At 43.7% G+C, this 23866-nt stretch overlaps 1 protein-coding gene across 1 annotated transcript in view; it reads left to right on the forward strand.

The window, feature by feature from the left end:
• The window catches only part of LOC128638893 (DNA ligase 1), a gene marked incomplete in the record, with an annotated part of 517030 nt that overhangs the window by 35253 nt on the left and 457911 nt on the right, over window positions 1–23866 (forward strand). The window contains 1 exon segment of the mRNA XM_053691021.1: window positions 577–662. Within this exon segment, the coding sequence (XP_053546996.1) occupies window positions 577–662 (86 nt within the window).

Below are 23866 nucleotides of genomic sequence, written 5' to 3' on the forward strand. Positions count from 1 at the left end.
GGAGTATTTAAGCCTTTGGCTGGTGGGTCTTTGCCTGCTCCTGGTGGCCAGGTTCTTATTTCCCATAAGTAATGAATGCGGCTGTGGACTCTTTCCCACGGAAGATAAGAAAATGATCAGGTAAGCATAATTTATGTTTTTGTCTTTACTTGCTTGTTACTTTTCAAATACTTAAAACATACCAAACTGTATTAACAATATACAAACAAAATATACACACTGTTGCAATTGGTGCGCACAATAAATTAAACAAAGCATTTTATTTTTAAGATAAGTGCTATATTTTACAATTTTAAAAGATATGACTCTACACCCCTATTGTATTCTAAATAAAGAGTTTGGCGCATGCACATGTTTGCCTGTTGCTGATTGGCTCACCAGCTGTATCCTTATCTGGGGTTGACATAGCACAACGTTAACGTGTGTGATGCTTTCCAGGAGGTTAAATAACTAGTAATTGAAAATACATTGTATTAAAATAAAATGCCCTAACAAAATAGAGCATTTTGAGGTCAAGAAATATGCACAAAGAATAATCACATCCTGAGGAATAATTCTCTATTTTTTTTCTTTTAGTGAGTTGCCAAGCTACGATGCTATAATTCCCATCTTGCTGGAGCATGGACTTGACAGCCTTCCAAAGCACTGTAGACTTACTCCAGGTAACATCAGTTAGTTATATACCAGGGGCCTTAGCCTGTACATGTGGGGGGGGGTGGCAGATTGGATATTTGTTCACTTTAAGTGATGAATGGCACTATTTAAAGAGATTTAAAAAGACTACACAATACTATACTTTTCATTGAAACAAATTCAAATAAGGTTTTGGCATGAACTGTAATTATTTTAGTTGCTGACAATCTTAGTCTTGCTACAGTAAAGCTATTGTGTTAATATTCAAAAACATGTTCATACACGATTTTTGTGATGCATATATATATATATATATATATATATATATATATATACTGTATATATGTGTGTATATTTATATATATATATATATATATATATATATACACACACACACACACACACACACACACACACACACACACACACACACACACACACAGGTGGCCCTCGGTTTACGCCGGTTCAATTTGCGCCGTTTCAGAATAACAACCTTTTTTTTTTCAGTCATGTGACTGCTATTGAAAAGCTTTGGAAAACAAAGTGCATTAACTAAAATAGCCAGTAGGTGGAGCTGTCCGCTTGTTTTGCAGCAAAGTTATGCAACTTAACAGCCTGAAATTGATCTGTACACAGAGCAGACATTAGCTATCGAGCAACAAGTTTTAGCAGCCACTTCCCTATTATCTTCCTGTCCAGCTGCTTGAGGTGAGAGTGCCTAACTGCCTAATCACTGCAGATTGAAATGCATAGAATAGGTGCATGTCTCCAACCCACGTGAGGATTAGTATGTGTCACTAACCTTCCTCAAAACTGCCCCTAAATAAACGGGATATGTCACCACTACCCATGTCAATATCTCTGTTTAAATATATCGAGCCCTACCACTGATGCTCCTGCTATCCTTCCTGTTCTCACAGGATCTGTACCTCGTCCTTCCTTAACATCCAATAAAACCATATCTTATGAAATTGCTCCGGCTGACCTTGTGACCATGCCGCCGCGTCTGATAAATGAAAGGTGTCTACAATTTTATCTGTCACTTCCTGCCATGTGGGTGTCCCCACTTTCCAATGTCTAGCGACACAAATTCTCAGACACGTACAGAGAATTCTGATAAAACAATTAATTGATTTGTTGAAAGGTCTTACCCTGTCGTGTAACAATGCCTGTGATATTGTGAGGGTAATTCTTTCATTCAGAAGCAGGCCTATCAACGTTGACAGTTTCCCCCAAAGTGTCTGAACCCTAGGACAATCCCACCACATGTGTCTAAATGTCCCCTTCTCCTGACATCCTCTATAGCAATTACCATCATGTGTTGCCTCATAGTGCGCCGTTCTGGTAGGTGTGAGGTACCATCTAAACGACACCTTGATTGCATTCTCTCTCAGGTCTGCACTGAGTAAACCTTTACTTGCATCCCTCAGTAGCTCCTCCCATTCACCCTTCTCCCTAACTTCCCCATTGTCTCTTTCCCATCTCTCCATTAAAGGTGATTTAGTCTGGCTTCTCGCTTTTTGCATCAGCAAGTAGATTCGAGAGATCAGTTTCTCCAACATAGGTGTGTCCGGTCCACGGCGTCATCCTTACTTGTGGGATATTCTCTTCCCCAACAGGAAATGGCAAAGAGCCCAGCAAAGCTGGTCACATGATCCCTCCTAGGCTCCGCCTACCCCAGTCATTCTCTTTGCCGTTGCACAGGCAACATCTCCACGGAGATGGCTCAGAGTTTTTTGGTGTTTAAATGTAGTTTTTATTCTTCATTCGTCCCTTTCGCAGAAACGGACCAGCCTCAAGTTCTACATCCTCTAAGCAAGAGGGTAATACTTCTCAAACCAAGCCAGCCTGGAGGCCAATGCAAGGCTGGAACAAAGGTAAGCAGGCCAAGAAACCTGCCACTGCTACCAAGACAGCATGAGATGTTGGCCCCCGATCCGGGACCGGATCTGGTGGGGGGCAGACTTTCTCTCTAAGCTCAGGCTTGGGCAAGAGATGTTCTGGATCCTTGGGCGCTAGAAATAGTCTCCCAAGGTTATCTTCTGGAATTCAAGGAGCTACCCCCAAGGGGAAGGTTCCACAGGTCTCAATTGTCTTCAGACCACATAAAGACAGGCATTCTTACATTGTGTAGAAGACCTGTTAAAAATGGGAGTGATTCATCCTGTTCCATTAGGAGAACAAGGGATGGGATTCTACTCCAATCTGTTCATTGTTCCCAAAAAAGAGGGAACATTCAGACCAATCTTAGATCTCAAGATCCTAAACAAATTTCTCAAGGTTCCATCGTTCAAAATGGAAACCATTCGGACAATTCTTCCTACCATCCAGGAAGGTCAATTCATGACCACGGTGGATTTAAAGGATGCGTATCTACATATTCCTATCCACAAGGAACATCATCGGTTCCTAAGGTTCGCCTTTCTGGACAAGCATTACCAGTTTGTGGCACTTCCATTCGGATTAGCCACTGCTCCAAGAATTTTCACAAAGGTACTAGGGTCCCTTCTAGCGGTGCTAAGACCAAGGGGCATTGCAGTAGTACCTTACTTGGACGACATACTGATTCAAGCGTCGTCTCTGCCACAAGCAAAGGCTCATACGGACATTGTCCTGGCCTTTCTCAGATCTCACGGGTGGAAAGTGAACGTAGAAAAAAGTTCTCTATCCCCGTCAACAAGAGTTCCCTTCTTGGGAACATTAATAGACTCCGTAGAAATGAGGATTTTTCTGACAGAGGCCAGAAAATCAAAACTTCTAAGCTCTTGTCAAGTACTTCATTCTGTTCTTCTTCCTTCCATAGCGCAGTGCATGGAAGTAATAGGTTTGATGGTCGCGGCAATGGACATAGTTCCTTTTGCGCAAATTCATCTAAGACCATTACAACTGTGCATGCTCAGTCAGTGGAATGGGGATTATACAGACTTGTCTCCGACGATACAAGTAGATCAGAGAACCAGAGATTCACTCCGTTGGTGGCTGACCCTGGACAACCTGTCACAAGGGATGAGCTTCCGCAGACCAGAGTGGGTCATTGTCACGACCGACGCCAGTCTGGTGGGCTGGGGCGCGGTCTGGGAACCCCTGAAAGCTCAGGGTCTTTGGTCTCGGGAAGAATCTCTTCTCCCAATAAATATTCTGGAACTGAGAGCGATATTCAATGCTCTCAAGGCTTGGCCTCAGCTAGCAAAGGCCAAATTCATAAGGTTTCAATCAGACAACATGACGACTGTTGCGTATATCAACCATCAGGGGGGAACAAGGAGTTCCCTGGCGATGGAAGAAGTGACCAAGATAATTCAATGGGCGGAGACTCACTCCTGCCACTTGTCTGCAATCCACATCCCAGGAGTGGAAAATTGGGAAGCGGATTTTCTGAGTCGTCAGACATTTCATCCGGGGGAGTGGGAACTCCATCCGGAAATCTTTGCCCAAATAATTCAATTGTGGGGCATTCCAGACATGGATCTGATGGCGTCTCGTCAGAACTTCAAGGTTCCTTGCTACGGGTCCAGATCCAGGGATCCCAAGGCGACTCTAGTGGATGCACTAGTAGCACCTTGGAGCTTCAACCTAGCTTATGTGTTCCCACCGTTTCCTCTCATTCCCAGGCTGGTAGCCAGGATCAAACAGGAGAGGTTATCGGTGATCTTGATAGCTCCTGCGTGGCCACGCAGGACTTGGTATGCAGATCTGGTGAATATGTCATCGGCTCCACCATGGAAGCTACCTTTGAGACAGGACCTTCTTGTTCAAGGTCCGTTCGAACATCCGAATCTGGCCTCACTCCAACTGACTGCTTGGAGATTGAACGCTTGATTTTAGCAAAGCGAGGGTTCTCAGATTCTGTCATTGATGCTCTTGTTCAGGCTAGAAAGCCTGTAACTAGAAAAATCTACCATAAAATATGGAAAAAATATATCTGTTGGTGTGAATCTAAAGGATTCCCATGGAACAAGATAAAAATTCCTAAGATTCTATCCTTTCTTCAAGAGGGTTTGGAGAAAGGATTATCTGCAAGTTCTTTGAAGGGACAGATTTCTGCTTTATCTGTTTTACTTCACAAAAAGCTGGCGGCTGTGCCAGATGTCCAAGCTTTTGTTCAGGCTCTGGTTAGAATCAAGCCTGTTTACAAACCTTTGACTCCTCCTTGGAGTCTCAATTTAGTTCTTTCAGTTCTTCAGGGGGTTCCGTTTGAACCCCTACATTCCGTTGATATCAAGTTATTATCTTGGAAAGTTTTGTTTTTGGTTGCAATTTCTTCTGCTAGAAGAGTTTCAGAGTTATCTGCTCTGCAGTGTTCTCCTCCTTATCTGGTGTTCCATGCAGATAAGGTGGTTTTGCGTACTAAACCTGGTTTTCTTCCGAAAGTTGTTTCTAACAAAAATATTAACCAGGAGATAGTCGTGCCTTCTTTGTGTCCGAATCCAGTTTCAAAGAAGGAACGTTTATTACACAATTTGGATGTAGTTCGTGCTCTAAAATTCTATTTAGAGGCTACAAAGGATTTCAGACAAACTTCTTCCTTGTTTGTTGTTTATTCTGGTAAAAGGAGAGGTCAAAAAGCAACTTCTACCTCTCTCTCTTTTTGGCTTAAAAGCATTATCCGATTGGCTTATGAGACTGCCGGACGGCAGCCTCCTGAAAGAATCACAGCTCATTCCACTAGGGATGTGGCTTCCACATGGGCCTTCAAGAACGAGGCTTCTGTTGACCAGATATGTAAGGCAGCGACTTGGTCTTCACTGCACACTTTTGCCAAATTTTACAAATTTGATACTTTTGCTTCTTCAGAGGCTATTTTTGGGAGAAAGGTTTTGCAAGCCGTGGTGCCTTCCATTTAGGTGACCTGATTTGCTCCCTCCCTTCATCCGTGTCCTAAAGCTTTGGTATTGGTTCCCACAAGTAAGGATGACGCCGTGGACCGGACACACCTATGTTGGAGAAAACAGAATTTATGCTTACCTGATAAATTACTTTCTCCAACGGTGTGTCCGGTCCACGGCCCGCCCTGGTTTTTTTAATCAGGTCTGATGAATTATTTTCTCTAACTACAGTCACCACGGTATCATATGATTTCTCCTATGCATATTTCCTCCTGTACGTCGGTCGAATGACTGGGGTAGGCGGAGCCTAGGAGGGATCATGTGACCAGCTTTGCTGGGCTCTTTGCCATTTCCTGTTGGGGAAGAGAATATCCCACAAGTAAGGATGACGCCGTGGACCGGACACACCGTTGGAGAAAGTAATTTATCAGGTAAGCATAAATTCTGTTTTTTTCCCCCTGAACGGAGCACCTATCATTTTCTCCAATTCTGTAATTGGAGTAGACCGTTTTGATGACATGTAAGTGTGTATGGATGAGCTAACCTGTAGGTATAAATACCAGTGGAGGGGCTCCGGCTCTATTCTTTCCCTGATCTGATTGTATGTGAGTATTTTTGAATTCTGCAGGAAGTCAGCCACTCTGTACAAGCCCTTGTTTTCCCACTTTCCGACCGACCTCCTCAGATCCCCAGGTATCAAGAATTTAATGGGTTTAAGCAAGGACTCCGGTCTACAAAGTTTTAACCCTCTCGTGATTTTTGTCCATAGGTTTAATGCCTCCATTGTGACCGGTGATTTATAATCATTTACTTTTAAAAGCTTCTCTGCGTCCCATATGATGTCTGCTGCCCTATTATAACCTGCTATTTCTGCCTCTATCTTAGGCCAAATTAGTTCATTGTCACTCTTCCCCATTACCACCGACTGAGCTAGTCTAGAGGCCCGGTAGTAATAAACGAGATTTGGTACTCTTCCCCCCCCCATCTGTCTGTGCTGTTTCAACACCTGTGCCGCTATCCTAGTCTTACCGTCTCCCCTTAAGAATTTTACTAAATCGTCCTGTAAGGCCTCAAGGTCTTTAGTGGGGACACCTATGGGCAGAGCTCGAAAAAACATACATTAGTCTCGGAAGGAGGTTCATTTTGATTGCCATTAATCTACCATACCATGAAAAGTTCCCTTTTTTCCATTTTACCAAGTCACCTCTAATGGCCCTGTAGATTGGAAGATAGTTTAACCTATATAGTTCTGACAAGCTATCGCTCAGTTTAACCCCTAAGTAAGTGATGTGTGTTTTCCCCCCGCGATATCAAAGTTTAATTAAATTGCCTTTTTCGTGTGTGATGGGAGACAAATCTGAAGTGCCTCGCATTTGGCGGCATTAATCTTGTAGCCCGAAATCAATGAGAACTCTTCCAAGGTTTTGTATAGATGTTTTAATGAGTGTAGGGGTCTGGTTAGCGTTAATAACACGTCGTCCGCAAACAACATTAATTTATACTCTGAAGCTGCCACCTGTACTCCCGAGATATCTTTCTCGTTCCTAATGAATGAGGCCAGTGGCTCTATGCATAGAGCGAATAGCAGTGGCGACAATGGGCACCCCTGCCGGGTCCCATTTAAGATTGCTATTTGTCTGGATGTATGGCCCGCCGCCCCCACTACCGCTGTTGGCCCAGAATAAATACCTTTAAGTGCTTGTAGAAAGGTCCCTTTAAACCCCATGGCCGAGAGTACTGTGAACATGAAACTCCAGTCTACCCTGTCAAACGCTTTTTCTGCGTCTAGTGACAGGAATAGAGCTGGAGTCCCGGCTGCCCGCAAGTAGTCTATCAGGGTGACAGCTCTCCTAACATTGTCCGGGGCCTCCCTATCTTGTATAAATCCCACCTGATCCTGGTGAACCAGTGTGGGAACAATCTGTTTTAGTCTATTTGCCATTATTTTGGCAAAGATTTTAATGTCGTGATTTATCAGGGAAATCGGCCTATAATTCTGACAAAATTTGTCATTTTTCCCCCCTTTTGGAATCACTATTATCTTTGCCTTAAGTGTTTCCCTGGGTATCTCCCATCCCTCCATTATACCATTACAAAAGTTGACCAGATGGGGTAACAGTTCCTTCTTAAAAAGTTTATAGTACTCCCCTGTCAGTCCATCAGGACCTGCAGCCTTTCAAGATTTTAAATCCTTAATTACCCCCAGGACCTCTGAGCTTGTTATTTTCTCCAACATAGGTGTGTCCGGTCCACGGCGTCATCCTTACTTGTGGGATATTCTCCTCCCCAACAGGAAATGGCAAAGAGCCCAGCAAAGCTGGTCACATGATCCCTCCTAGGCTCCGCCTTCCCCAGTCATTCTCTTTGCCGTTGTACAGGCAACATCTCCACGGAGATGGCTTAGAGTTTTTTAGTGTTTAACTGTAGTTTTTATTATTCAATCAAGAGTTTGTTATTTTAAAATAGTGCTGGTATGTACTATTTACTCTGAAACAGAAAAGAGATGAAGATTTCTGTTTGTAAGAGGAAAATGATTTTAGCAACCGTTACTAAAATCGATGGCTGTTTCCACACAGGACTGTTGAGAGGAATTAACTTCAGTTGGGGGAACAGTGAGCAGACTTTTGCTGCTTGAGGTATGACACATTCTAACAAGACGATGTAATGCTGGAAGCTGTCATTTTCCCTATGGGACCCGGTAAGCCATTTTTACTACAGAAAGAAAAAAAGGGCTTCACAAGGGCTTTTAAGACTGTAGACATTTTCTGGGCTAAATCGATTTATATATAAGCATATTTTATACTCCATAGCCTTGAGGAATTATTTTAATCTTGGGAATTTTGTAAAAATAACCGGCAGGCACTGTATTGGACACCTTATGCTCTAGGGGCTTTCCCTAATCATAGGCAGAGTCTCATTTTCGCGCCTCTATTGCGCACTTGTTTTTGGGAAGCATGACATGCAGATGCATGTGTGAGGAGCTCTGATACATAGAAAAGACTTTCTGAAGGCGTCATTTGGTATCGTATTCCCCTTTGGGCTTGGTTGGGTCTCAGCAAAGCAGATACCAGGGACTGTAAAGGGGTTAAATATAAAAACGGCTCCGGTTCCGTTATTTTAAGGGTTAAAGCTTCCAAATTTGGTGTGCAATACTTTTAAGGCTTTAAGACACTGTGGTGAAATTTTGGTGAATTTTGAACAATTCCTTCATACTTTTTCACAATTGCAGTAATAAAGTGTGTTCAGTTTAAAATTTAAAGTGACAGTAACGGTTTAATTTTAAAACGTTTTTTGTACTTTGTTATCAAGTTTATGCCTGTTTAACATGTCTGAACTACCAGATAGACTGTGTTCTGAATGTGGGGAAGCCAAGGTTCCTTCTCATTTAAATAGATGTGATTTATGTGACACAAAATTTAGAGAAAATGATGCCCAAGATGATTCCTCAAGTGAGGGGAGTAAGCATGGTACTGCATCATCCCCTCCTTCGTCTACACCAGTCTTGCCCACACAGGAGGCCCCTAGTACATCTAGTGCGCCAATACTCCTTACTATGCAACAATTAACGGCTGTAATGGATAATTCTATCAAAAACATTTTAGCCAAAATGCCCACTTATCAGCGAAAGCGCGACTGCTCTGTTTTAGAAAATACTGAAGAGCATGAGGACGCTGATGATATTGGTTCTGAAGTGCCCCTACACCAGTCTGAGGGGGCCAGGGAGGTTTTGTCTGAGGGAGAAATTTCAGATTCAGGGAAAATTTCTCAACAAGCTGAACCTGATGTGATTACATTTAAATTTAAAGTAAAATGGACAAGTTCCTAGAGGTCCCGGGCCCCCCGAAGCTTTTCCTATACCCAAGCGGGTGGCGGACATTGTAAATAAAGAATGGGAAAGGCCCGGTATACCTTTCGTCCCTCCCCCCATATTTAAAAAATTGTTTCCTATGGTCGACCCCAGAAAGGACTTATGGCAGACAGTCCCCAAGGTCGAGGGGGCGGTTTCTACTCTAAACAAACGCACCACTATACCCATAGAAGATAGTTGTGCTTTCAAAGATCCTATGGATAAAAAATTAGAAGGTTTGCTTAAAAAGATGTTTGTTCAGCAAGGTTACCTTCTACAACCAATTTCATGCATTGTTCCTGTCACTACAGCAGCGTGTTTCTGGTTCGATGAACTAGAAAAGGCGCTCAATAATAATTCTTCTTCTTATGAGGAGATTATGGACAGAATTCATGCTCTCAAATTGGCTAATTCTTTCACCCTAAACGCCACTTTGCAATTGGCTAGGTTGGCGGCGAAAAATTCTGGTTTTGCTATTGTGGCGCGCAGAGCGCTTTGGCTAAAATCTTGGTCAGCGGATGCGTCTTCCAAGAACAAATTGCTTAACATTCCTTTCAAGGGGAAAACGCTGTTTGGCCCTGACTTGAAAGAGATTATCTCTGATATCACTGGGGGCAAGGGCCACGCCCTTCCTCAGGATCGGTCTTTCAAAGCCAAAAATAAACCTAATTTTCGTCCCTTTCGCAGAAACGGACCAGCCCCAAGTGCTACGTCCTCTAAGCAAGAGGGTAATACTTCTCAAGCCAAGCCAGCCTGGAGGCCAATGCAAGGCTGGAACAAAGGAAAGCAGGCCAAGAAACCTGCCACTGCTACCAAGACAGCATGAGATGTTGGCCCCCGATCCGGGACCGGATCTGGTGGGGGGCAGACTCTCTCTCTTCGCTCAGGCTTGGGCAAGAGATGTTCTGGATCCTTGGGCACTAGAAATAGTCTCCCAAGGTTATCTTCTGGAATTCAAGGGGCTTCCCCCAAAGGGGAGGTTCCACAGGTCTCAATTGTCTTCAGACCACATAAAAAAACAGGCATTCTTACATTGTGTAGAAGACCTGTTAAAAATGGGAGTGATTCATCCTGTTCCATTAGGAGAACAAGGGATTGGGTTCTACTCCAATCTGTTCGTAGTTCCCAAAAAAGAGGGAACATTCAGACCAATCTTAGATCTCAAGATCCTAAACAAGTTTCTCAAGGTTCCATCGTTCAAAATGGAAACCATTCGAACAATTCTTCCTTCCATCCAGGAAGGTCAATTCATGGCCACGGTGGATTTAAAGGATGCGTATCTACATATTCCTATCCACAAGGAACATCATCGGTTCCTAAGGTTCGCATTCCTGGACAAGCATTACCAGTTTGTGGCACTTCCGTTCGGATTAGCCACTGCTCCAAGAATTTTCACAAAGGTACTAGGGTCCCTTCTAGTGGTGCTAAGACCAAGGGGCATTGCAGTAGTACCTTACTTGGACGACATTCTGATTCAAGCGTCGTCCCTTCCACAAGCAAAGGCTCACACGGACATTGTCCTGGCCTTTCTCAGATCTCACGGGTGGAAAGTGAACGTAGAAAAAAGTTCGCTATCTCCGTCAACAAGGGTTCCCTTCTTGGGAACAATAATAGACTCCGTAGAAATGAGGATTTTTCTGACAGAGGCCAGAAAATCAAAACTTCTAAACTCTTGTCAAATACTTCATTCTGTTCCTCTTCCTTCCATAGCGCAGTGCATGGAAGTAATAGGTTTGATGGTAGCGGCAATGGACATAGTTCCTTTTGCGCGAATTCATCTAAGACCATTACAACTGTGCATGCTCAGTCAGTGGAATGGGGACTATACAGACTTGTCTCCGACGATACAAGTAGATCAGAGGACCAGAGATTCACTCCGTTGGTGGCTGTCCCTGGACAACCTGTCACAGGGGATGAGCTTCCGCAGACCAGAGTGGGTCATTGTCACGACCGACGCCAGTCTGGTGGGCTGGGGCGCGGTCTGGGGACCCCTGAAAGCTCAGGGTCTTTGGTCTCGGGAAGAATCTTTTCTCCCGATAAATATTCTGGAACTCAGAGCGATATTCAATGCTCTCAAGGCTTGGCCTCAGCTAGCAAAGGCCAAGTTCATACGGTTTCAATCAGACAACATGACGACTGTTGCGTACATCAACCATCAGGGGGGAACAAGGAGTTCCCTGGCGATGGAAGAAGTGACCAAAATCATCCAATGGGCGGAGACTCACTCCTGCCACTTGTCTGCAATCCACATCCCAGGAGTGGAAAATTGGGAAGCGGATTTTCTGAGTCGTCAGACATTTCATCCGGGGGAGTGGGAACTCCATCCGGAAATCTTTGCCCAAATTACTCAATTGTGGGGCATTCCAGACATGGATCTGATGGCCTCTCGTCAGAACTTCAAGGTTCCTTGCTACGGGTCCAGATCCAGGGATCCCAAGGCGACTCTAGTAGATGCACTAGTAGCACCTTGGACCTTCAAGCTAGCTTATGTATTCCCGCCGTTTCCTCTCATCCCCAGGCTGGTGGCCAGGATCAATCAGGAGAGGGCATCGGTGATCTTGATAGCTCCTGCGTGGCCACGCAGGACTTGGTATGCAGACCTGGTGAATATGTCATCGGCTCCACCATGGAAGCTACCTTTGAGACGAGACCTTCTTGTTCAAGGTCCGTTCGAACATCCGAATCTGGTCTCACTCCAACTGACTGCTTGGAGATTGAACGCTTGATCTTATCAAAGCGAGGGTTCTCAGATTCTGTCATTGATACTCTTGTTCAGGCCAGAAAGCCTGTAACTAGAAAAATCTACCACAAAATATGGAAAAAATATATCTGTTGGTGTGAATCTAAAGGATTCCCTTGGGACAAGGTAAAAATTCCTAAGATTCTATCCTTTCTTCAAGAAGGTTTGGAGAAAGGATTATCTGCAAGTTCTTTGAAGGGACAGATTTCTGCCTTGTCTGTGTTACTTCACAAAAAGCTGGCAGCTGTGCCAGATGTTCAAGCCTTTGTTCAGGCTCTGGTTAGAATCAAGCCTGTTTACAAACCTTTGACTCCTCCTTGGAGTCTCAATTTAGTTCTTTCTGTTCTTCAGGGGGTTCCGTTTGAACCCTTACATTCCGTTGATATTAAGTTATTATCTTGGAAAGTTTTGTTTCTGGTTGCAATTTCTTCTGCTAGAAGAGTTTCAGAATTATCTGCTCTGCAGTGTTCTCCCCCTTATCTGGTGTTCCATGCAGATAAGGTGGTTTTACGTACTAAACCTGGTTTTCTTCCGAAAGTTGTTTCTAACAAAAACATTAACCAGGAGATAGTCGTGCCTTCTTTGTGTCCGAATCCAGTTTCAAAGAAGGAACGTTTGTTGCACAATTTGGATGTAGTTCGTGCTCTAAAATTCTATTTAGATGCTACAAAGGATTTTAGACAAACATCTTCTTTGTTTGTTGTTTATTCTGGTAAAAGGAGAGGTCAAAAAGCAACTTCTACCTCTCTCTCTTTTTGGATTAAAAGCATCATCAGATTGGCTTACGAGACTGCCGGACGGCAGCCTCCTGAAAGAATCACAGCTCATTCCACTAGGGCTGTGGCTTCCACATGGGCCTTCAAGAACGAGGCTTCTGTTGATCAGATATGTAAGGCAGCGACTTGGTCTTCACTGCACACTTTTACTAAATTTTACAAATTTGTTACTTTTGCTTCTTCTTAGGCTATTTTTGGGAGAAAGGTTTTGCAAGCCGTGGTGCCTTCCATCTAGGTGACCTGATTTGCTCCCTCCCTTCATCCGTGTCCTAAAGCTTTGGTATTGGTTCCCACAAGTAAGGATGACGCCGTGGACCGGACACACCTATGTTGGAGAAAACAGAATTTATGTTTACCTGATAAATTACTTTCTCCAACGGTGTGTCCGGTCCACGGCCCGCCCTGGTTTTTTAATCAGGTCTGATAATTTATTTTCTTTAACTACAGTCACCACGGTATCATATGATTTCTCCTATGCAAATTTTCCTCCTTTACGTCGGTCGAATGACTGTGGAAGGCGGAGCCTAGGAGGGATCATGTGACCAGCTTTGCTGGGCTCTTTGCCATTTCCTGTTGGGGAGGAGAATATCCCACAAGTAAGGATGACGCCGTGGACCGGACACACCGTTGGAGAAAGTAATTTATCAGGTAAACATAAATTCTGTTTTCTTGTTAAGACTCTCTAGATCCCTTTCCGTGACTGTTTGCAGTATCGCTTTCTCTAAAAATTGTCTCGTCTTGGCGGGCTATATCTCCTGACCCTTCTTTTTTCCCGTCGTAAAGATTTTCATAATACTGCGCGACGCAATCCGCTATTTCTTGTGGATGTGTGGTGAGGTCCCCCCTTTCTGTATAAAGCTTGGGTATGGAGAAGAATTTATTCCTTTCTCTCAGTTTGTATGCCAGATATTTATCGGGTTTGTTGGCGTATACAAAATAGTGAGCTCTCAGCCGCAGGGCTGCCCTAAAAGAAGCGTCATTCAAAATCTTTGCCAACTCCCTCCTCTTTGTCACTAATAGTTTATAATTGTAGGTGGATGTATTGTGCTGGTGTTCCTTCTCTAATTGTTCGACTTCTTTCTGTAAAGTATCAACCAATTTTACTGTCGACTTATTTTTAATTGACTTTTCCTTTATAAACAGACCCCTAATAAAAGGCTTATGCGCCTCCCATACCACTAATGGGTTATCGACCGAACCAGAGTTTGTCCCAGTACTCCCTGAGTGCCCTCTGTGCCTTCCCATATATCTCTGGGTCCCTCAACAGTACCGGATTATATGTCCATGTACGGGGTCTAGCGAAGTTAACTAGGTCCGCCAGCTCCGCGTAGACCAGGGAATGGTCCGACCAGACAGAGTGCCCACCTTCACTAAAGAAGGTGCCAAGATTTGGCTAACATAAATGTAATCAAGAGTGGTGTATAGTTTATGTGCTGGGGAATAATAAGTGTAGTCATGTGCCTGTCTGCCTACTGCCTCCCAATCGTCCACAAGACTGTGCTCCTCGAGTGAATTTTTAATGGATTTTACTATGCTGTTGTGTCTGTGGTGTTTGCTAGTGAGTTTGAAGTTTGCTGCTCCCTCCTTGGGGGCCAGGTTAACATTAAAGTCCCCGGCAAGGATCACTCTAGTCTGTGACCACTGTGTAAGTAAAGAGGATATTTTGGTGAAAAAGGCATTTTGAGTCTCATTAGGAGCATATAGATTACATAACATTACATTTGAGCCCTGAATTGTCCCTTGCACTATAACATAACGTCCGTCTTTATCTGTAATTACCCTATCAGTCACTAGGTCAAGAGATCTGTGTACCAATATCGTGACCCCTCTTTTTTTAGAGTCTGAGGTTGAGTGGAAATGGTGGGGAAAGTGGTGCAACCAGAACTTAGGAATAGATGATTTGACGAAGTGGGTCTCTTGTAGGAAGATTATTTTAGCCTTTTTCCTTAGGTATTGGGTTATAGCAGTCTTTCTCTTAGTGTCCGTGTTTAGCCCCCTAACATTGTGAGTAAGTATAATTATGTTGTCTGGAGTCATTTTACAATACCCTCTTCTCCCTGTCCCTTCTCCTCCCCTGTAACCATAGACCCCTCAGTGTTGTGCATGGGCTTCAACATCCTAATCTGTTCCTCAACCTTTGCTTCCCGTATCCCTAAACCCTCATTTCGATCAACATATTTGCCTTTAGGAGACCCAGCCTGGAAGAATAAAAACAAAAACAAACAAAAACATTTCACATAAACATTAGATAAACCAATCTCAACTAAACAGTACATTAAAATAGACTTAAAAGGCAGCCAAATATTACTTTCCTATATTGACTCTTAATGGCGTACATTTTAATAAAGCCAACTCCACAACCTTATATGAAGTGACCTTCCTATGATTCAAAGGTTGCAGTCTCTTTCAGTCCCTCTACTTAGTTCAACTTTAATAAACATTCTCCTTCAGAAACTCAGTCCATAGTCCAACACAAACATTTAACATAACCTGCAAAAAAAACATAGCATTAACCGCTGTGTATACTCATCTGTCCGGCGCTCTTGTCCTAGCAAGTCTCGTTCATCACGGTCGTGCAAGCCCAGCACGCCCGGGCAAAAAACAGAGCACCATAGAGCTTCACGTAAATTAAACCCTGAAAAAAAAAAATTCTGTCACTTCATGTCTTCCTTCTCTTCTCGGGGACACGTGTCCACTTCCTCTGGAATGGTATTCTGTTACCCTCTTAACCCCCTGTAGGGGGTCTTTGCTTTTGGGAGGTTGGTGGCTCAAGTTTCATTTTTCTGCAGGTCTCCGGAATCTCTGCTGGGTCTTTGATTGATAGGATTTTATTTTCCCAGGAGATGTGCAAAGCGAATGGGAATCCCCATCTATAAGGGATTTGATTTTTCCTCAATAGGGCTGTGAGTGGGCGAAGTGCTCCTCATCTCTGCAATGTCCTTAAGCATAAATCTTGAAAGAATTGGATGGCATTGCCCTGATGCTTAAATGTCGGGTTTCTGCGTGCTGCCGCCATTATTTCCTCTTTTTCTTGGAATCTGAGCATCCGAATTATAATATCCCTGGGCGGGTCATCCCCTTTGGGTTTCGGCCTGAGTGCCCAGTGCGCCCTTTCTATCTGGAATTTCTCCTCACCTCCAACCCCTGTAATACCTTGGAATAGATTGAATAGATATGTGTTCAGCTCTTTTGGGGTCACCGATTCTGGGACGCCTTTCAGGCGTATATTGCAGCGGTGACTGCGATTCTTGAGATCTTCGAGCTTGTCATGTATATCATCCAGTTCTTGCTGCTGAGCTGTCGTTTGAGTTGTAATATCATTCAGGCCTTCTGCTAAAGCTTCCCCGCTTTCTTCAAGAGAGTCAACTCTAGAGCCTAATTCACCCACTTCCTGCTTAAGTTCCGTCAAACTGTTAGTGACCGTGTTCTGGAGTGTTTCAATTTTCTCAAGAAGTCTCTCGAAATTAGTAGAAATATCTTGTTTTGACACCAGTTGTTCTAGGTCAGCTCTGGTTAGGGGTTCATGGTAACTCGCATCTGGATGGGGGTTCGTGTCATTATCTCCGTCTCTGTCTGACTGAGGTGATCGTTGTTCTGGCGATTTCTCCCCTCTAGTAGCTTTAAAAAAGATGGGTGCCGTAGACTGCTTGTTAACAGGTGTATCTTTAATGTTCCTTTTGGAGGCCATTATTGCGGCTCCCCAGTAACCTGGCAAAGTCTTTCTTTTGTAAATTTCAACAAATTCACCTTCAACAGTCTTTTAATCACTGTAGTGCCCCTTGTTGTCACACTCTCTTTTATTCAAAATTTAGCAAATAAATGGGGCAGCTCTCCCTAATTTCTAAAGGTAGTCTCAGTAATTTACAGCCCCTCTTCTGGCCCTCTTCAGTTAAATAAAAAGTTTAAGGCCTCTTTTAGGGATTGAAGAAGTGTTCACTTTATGCTTTGTTATGTCGCCATTATAACTCTGAGAGGGTATAAAGAATCTTACAGGGCCTGAGTTTGTTTGTTATATAGACTGAGGGTCACCTTCATTTATTTGTGCATCATCCTAGCACTCACTGAGCAGTAGGATTTATTTTGCTCACTTTTCCCCCTGCAGCCCTCTTGTATCATTCCATAATTTTCTCCTTGTTGTTTAGCAGCTGCATCCCTTCCATAGTGAGTGTGGGCCTCCGTGGGTAGCAAGACTTCCCATCACACTTGCGGTGTTACCCGCTAATCAACTCAGCCCTTACTATGTGGCCCCACGTGTGAATACCCTCTCAGGAAAACATCCCCACAGACTTGCAGTAATCACCGCTACTCATTTCTTCACATTTATGCTTAGGCCGGCACCGCTTTGCAAGCAGATACTCTCACCGGATCGCCACGTGGCCTTTTAACATGGCCGCTGTCTCCTTGTATCCTTTCCACTTCTTGGGCTTTTTTTCTTGCCGGGTGCTATGTGCGGCGTTCCGCCGCAAAACTCACACTGTTCTGACCCTCTGGGCTCACCCCCGATCTTCTTAAACCTGGCTTACATGAGGCTGTCTGCTCATAAACGCCTGTAAGCTGCTTTGGCTGCCTGGAGCTTTACCCTTATGCGGCCATTCCGCTCTCACTCCAGGCTCCGCCCCCCTTCTCTAGTTTTTTTTTTAAAGGGACAGTCCAGTAAATATTTAAGTTTCATGATTCAGATAGGGCATGCAATTTCCTTCTTAATATAAGGAGAGTCCACGGCATCATTCCTTACTTTTGGGAAATACTGAACCGGGCCACCAGGAGGAGGCAAAGACACCCCAGCCAAAGGCTTAAATACCTCTCCCACTTCCCCCACCCCCCAGTCATTCTTTGTCTTTCATCACAGGAGGATGGCAGAGAAGTGTCAGAAGATTCTGAGTAGTTCCTTAGGAAGGGTATCTGCCCTTTGATATGGGACTGGAGTTTTAAGTAGTCTTGTCAGCCTCTCAGTGAGAGCATTGATGAAAGTTAGAGTCTAGAAATGCAGGGAGAGTCTTTCTGCGAACCCATCCAGACTGCCTGCTAACAACTCCTAAGCAATCAGTGTTGACGAGTTTCACTGCCTGCTTGTTTTCCATGTCAAGAGCGATGCTACAAGACTGTGACACTTGAGAGGCTTTGTTTCTGTATGAACAAATAAAAAGCCTTCCTGCGCTTAAGGACAGATAAAATCGGATACTATAGCTCAATCTGTGGCGGTGGTAGAAGAAATTTCATAAACTAATTGATAAAATTCTATTTAATTTCAGTTCATAAAATAAATATTTGGGTTAATATAAAAAACGTATATAGATGTATAAAAGAAGTTAGTATATAAGGTGAATTAGTATAAAGATATTAAGAATAAATTAAGAGAGCACAACTAATATTAGCACAATACAATCTAAAGCACATAAAAAGGTTAAAACAAGCAATGTTAGCTTGTAGTTATGTTAGCTTATAGTAGTAGCTGCACAAAATACAAAGCAAGCTGTTATAATGCAACACACAATGAAAGCAGAAATAGGGTTAAAAATCCATTGGATTCCTGCTGTTGTTTTGAACAGCCTATATGCAATAAAACATGACTCTATTGAAAGCAATCAAAAGCGATCAAAGTTCTGCATAAAATAAAGTTGAGATTGTTTGCAAAAGTAATAGCGAGCAAAACGTTATGCAGATGGTGAAAAATTATTTATATCCGATTTCTCCAACATTGGTGTGTCCGGTCCACGGCGTCATCCATAACTTGTGGGAATATTCTCTTCCCCAACAGGAAATGGCAAAGAGCACAGCAAAAACTGTCCATATAGTCCCTCCCAGGCTCCGCCCCCCCAGTTATTTTCTTTGCCGCTCTGAACAAGTAGCATCTCCACGGAGATGGTGAAGAGTATGTGGTGTTTAGTTGTAGTTTTTTATTCTTCTATCAAAAGTTTGTTATTTTAAAATAGTGCTGGTATGTACTATTTACTCTGAAACAGAAAGAGATGAAGAGTTCTGTTTATAAGAGGAGTATGATTTTAGCAGCAGTAACTAAAATCGATTTCTGTTCTCACACAGGACTATTGAGCTGAGAGAACTTCAGTTGGGGGGAACAGTTTGCAGACTTTTCTGCTCTAGGTATGACTAGCCATTTTTCTAACAAGACTGTGTAATGCTGGAAGGCTGTCATTTTTCCCTCATGGGGATCGGTAAGCCATTTTCTTAGTCTCAAACAGAATAAAGGGCTTATTATGGGCCATAAACTGGTAGACACTTTTATTGGCTAAATTGATTGCTTTATTTAGGTATTATATGCAGTTTGAAGTTGAATTTCACACTTTTTTAACTTTGGGGGAACGTTTTTTGCGCCAGGCACTTGTTAAGACACCTTCCCAGTCAGGAAGGGCCTTTCTCTGTAGTAGGCAGAGCCTCATTTTTGCGCCATTACTGCGCAGTTACTTTTGAGAACAGTACATGCAGCTGCATGTGTGAGGGTCTGGAATTCACTGAAAAAGTTCCTAGAAGGCTTCATTTGGTATCGTATACCCCCCTGGGATTGGTGAAGTCGCAGCAAAGGCTGGGGCTGGGACTGTAAGGGGGTTAAAATTGTAAACGGCTCCGGTTTCCACATTTTAAGGGTTAACAGCTTGAAATTTGGGGTGCAATACTTTGAATGCATTAAGACACTGTGGTGAAAATTTGGTAAAGATTGGATAATTCCTTCATAGTTTTTCACATATTCAGTAATAAAGTGTGCCCTGTTTAACATTTAAAGAGACAGTAACGGTTTTGTTTTAAAACGTTTTTTGTGCTTTATTAACCAGTTTAAGCCTGTTTAACATGTCTGTGCCTTCAGATAGATCATGTTCTGTATGTATGGAAGCCAATGTGGCTCCCCCTTCTAATATGTGTGATAATTGTGCCATAGCGTCCAAACAAAGTAAGGACAGTACTGTCACAAATAGTAAAGTTGCCCAAGATGATTCCTCAGATGAAGGAAGTAGACATAGTTCTACATCATCTCCTCCTGTGTCTGCACCAGTTTTGCCCGCGCAGGAGACCCCTAGTACTTCTAGCGCGCCAATGCTTGTTACTATGATCCTAAGATCCTATGGATAAAAAATTGGAGGGTTTGCTTAAAAAGATTTTTGTACAGCAAGGTTACCTCCTTCAACCTATTTCGTGTATTATTCCTGTCACTACAGCGGCGTGGTTCTAGTTCGAAGAAATAGAAAAGTCGCTCAGTAGGGAGACTCCGTATGAGGAAGTCATGGACAGAATTCACGCACTTAAGTTAGCTAATTCCTTTATTTTAGATGCCGCTTTGCAGTTAGCGAGATTAGCGGCGAAAAATTCAGGGTTTGCAATTGTGGCGCGCAGAGCGCTCTGGCTAAAGTCTTGGTCGGCGGATGTATCTTCCAAGACAAAATTGCTTAATATCCCTTTCAAAGGTAAGACCCTTTTTGGGCCAGAATTGAAAGAAATTATTTCAGACATCACTGGGGGAAAGGGCCATGCCCTCCCACAAGATAGGCCTTTCAAGGCTAAGAATAAGTCCAATTTTCGTTCCTTTCGCAATTTCAGGAACGGACCGGCCTCCAACTCTGCAGCCTCTAGACAAGAGGGTAACGCTTCCCAGACTAAACCAGCTTGGAAACCGATGCAAGGCTGGAACAAGGGTAAACAGGCCAAGAAGCCTGCTGCTGCTACCAAGACAGCATGAAGGGGTAGCCCCCGATCCGGGACCGGATCTAGTAGGGGCAGACTCTCTCTCTTTGCTCAGGCTTGGGCAAGAGATGTTCAGGATCCCTGGGCACTAGAAATAGTCTCTCAGGGTTATCTTCTAGAATTCAAGGAACTACCCCCAAGGTGAAGGTTCCACATGTCTCACTTATCTTCAAACCAAATAAGTAGACAGGCATTCTTACATTGTGTAGAAGACCTGTTAAAGATGGGAGTGATACACCCAGTTCCAACGGTGGAACAAGGTCAGGGGTTTTACTCAAATCTGTTTGTAGTTCCCAAAAAAGAGGGAACTTTCAGACCAATTCTGGATTTAAAAATTCTAAACAAATTTCTCAGAGTTCCATCGTTCAAAATGGAAACCATTCGAACAATTTTACCTACAATCCAGGAGGGTCAATTTATGACTACCGTGGATTTAAAGGATGCGTATCTACATATTCCTATCCACAAAGATCATTATCAGTTCCTAAAGTTCGCCTTTCTGGACAAGCATTACCAGTTCGTGGCTCTCCCATTCGGGCTAGCCACTGCTCCAAGGATTTTCACAAAGGTGCTCGGGTCCCTTCTAGCGGTTCTAAGACCAAAGGGTATTGCAGTGGCACCTTACCTGGACGACATTCTAATCCAAGTGTCGTCTCTTTCCAAAGCAAAGGCTCATACAGACATTGTTCTAGCCTTTCTCAGATCTCACGGGTGGAAGGTGAACGAAGAAAAGAGTTCCCCGTCTCCGTCGACAAGAGTTCCCTTCTTGGGAACAATAATAGATTCTTTAGAAATGAAGATTTTCCTGACAGATGTCAGAAAGTCAAAGCTTCTAAACGCTTGTCAAGTTCTTCACTCTATTCTGCAGCCTTCCATAGCTCAGTGCATGGAAGTAGTAGGGTTGATGGTTGCAGCAATGGACATAGTTCCTTTTGCTCGAATTCATCTAAGACCATTACAACTGTGCATGCTCAAGCAGTGGAATGGGGACTATACAGACTTGTCTCCAATGATTCAAGTAGACCAGATGACCAGAGACTCACTCCGTTGGTGGTTGACCCAGGATCACCTGTCCCAGGGAATGAGTTTCCGCAGACCAGAGTGGGTCATCGTCATGACCGACGCCAGTCTATTAGGCTGGGGCGCGGTCTGGGATTCCCTGAAAGCTCAGGGTCTATGGTCTCGGGAAGAGTCTCTTCTCCCGATAAACATTCTGGAACTGAGAGCGATATTCAATGCTCTCCGGGCTTGGCCTCAACTAGCGAAGGCCAGATTCATAAGATTCCAGTCAGACAACATGACGACTGTTGCTTACATCAACCATCAGGGGGGAACAAGGAGTTTCTTGGCGATGAGAGAGGTGTCCAAAATCATCAAATGGGCAGAGGATCACTCCTGCCACCTATCTGCAATCCACATCCCAGGAGTAGACAACTGGGAGGCGGATTATCTGAGTCGTCAGACTTTCCATCCGGGGGAGTGGGAACTCCACCCGGAGGTGTTTGCCCAGTTGACTCAATTATGGGGCATTCCAGACATGGATCTGATGGCGTCTCGTCAGAACTTCAAGGTTCCTTGCTACGGGTCCAGATCCAGGGATCCCAAGGCGACTCTAGTGGATGCATTAGTGGCGCCTTGGTCCTTCAACCTAGCTTATGCGTTTCCACCGTTCCCTCTCCTTCCCAGGCTTGTAGCCAGGATCAAACAGGAGAAGGTCTCAGTGATTCTGATAGCTCCTGCGTGGCCACGCAGGACTTGGTATGCAGACCTGGTGAATATGTCATCGGCTCCACCATGGAAGCTACCTTTGAGACAGGATCTTCTAGTACAAGGTCCATTCGAACATCCAAATCTATTTTCTCTCCAGCTGACTGCTTGGAAATTGAACGCTTGATTTTATCCAAGCGTGGGTTTTCGGATTCAGTGATACTCTGGTCCAAGCCAGAAAACCTGTGACTAGAAAGATTTACCATAAAATATGGAAAAGATATATCTGTTGGTGTGAATCCAAGGGATTCTCATGGAGTAAGATTAAAATTCCCAGGATCCTCTCCTTTCTCCAAGAAGGTTTGGATAAGGGATTGTCAGCAAGTTCTCTAAAAGGACAGATTTCTGCTCTATCTGTCTTGTTACACAAACGACTGGCAGCTGTGCCAGATGTTCAAGCTTTTGTACAGGCTTTGGTCAGGATCAAGCCTGTTTACAGACCTTTGACTCCTCCCTGGAGTCTAAATTTAGTTCTTTCTGTTCTTCAAGGGGTTCCGTTTGAACCTTTACATTCCATAGATATCAAGTTACTATCTTGGAAAGTTCTGTTTTTGGTTGCTATTTCTTCTGCTAGAAGAGTTTCTGAATTATCTGCTTTGCAGTGTGATCCACCCTATCTGGTGTTCCATTCAGATAAGGTTGTTTTGCGTACCAAGCCTGGTTTTCTTCCAAAAGTTGTTTCCAACAAGAATATTAACCAGGAAATTGTTCCTTCTTTGTGTCCGAATCCAGTTTCAAAGAAGGAACGTTTGTTACACAATTTAGATGTCGTCCGTGCTTTAAAGTTCTATTTAGAAGCATCGAAGGATTTCAGACAAACTTCTTCTTTGTTTGTCGTTTATTCCGGTAAGAGGAGAGGACAAAAAGCTACTGCTACCTCTCTTTCTTTCGGGCTGAAAAGCATCATCCGATTGGCTTTTGAGACTGCCGGACGGCAGCCTCCTGAACGAATCACAGCTCACTCTACTAGGGCTGTGGCTTCCACATGGGCCTTTAAGAACGAGGCTTCTGTTGATCAGATATGTAAGGCAGCGACTTGGTCTTCTCTGCACACTTTTGCCAAATTCTACAAATTTGATACTTTTGCTTCTTCGGAGGCTATTTTTGGGAGAAAGGTTTTGCAAGCCGTGGTGCCTTCTGTTTAGGTAACCTGATTGGCTCCCTCCCTTCATCCGTGTCCTAAAGCTTTGGTATTGGTTCCCACAAGTTATGGATGAAGCCGTGGACCGGACACACCAATGTTGGAAAAAACAGAATTTATTCTTACCTGATAAATTACTTTCTCCAACGGTGTGTCCGGTCCAAGGCCCGCCCTGGTTTTTTAATCAGGTTTGATGAATTTCTTTCTTTAACTACAGTCACCACGGCACCCTATAGTTTCTCCTGTTTTTTTTCTCCTGTCCGTCGGTCGAATGACTGGGGTGGGCGGAGCCTAGGAGGGACTATATGGACAGCTTTTGCTGTGCTCTTTGCCATTTCCTGTTGGGGAAGAGAATATTCCCACAAGTTATGGATGACGCCGTGGACCGGACACACCGTTGGAGAAAGTAATTTATCAGGTAAGCATAAATTCTGTTTTCTTTCA

This window comes from Bombina bombina, chromosome 8, assembly GCF_027579735.1.
Source record: "Bombina bombina isolate aBomBom1 chromosome 8, aBomBom1.pri, whole genome shotgun sequence".
Lineage (NCBI taxonomy): Eukaryota > Metazoa > Chordata > Amphibia > Anura > Bombinatoridae > Bombina > Bombina bombina.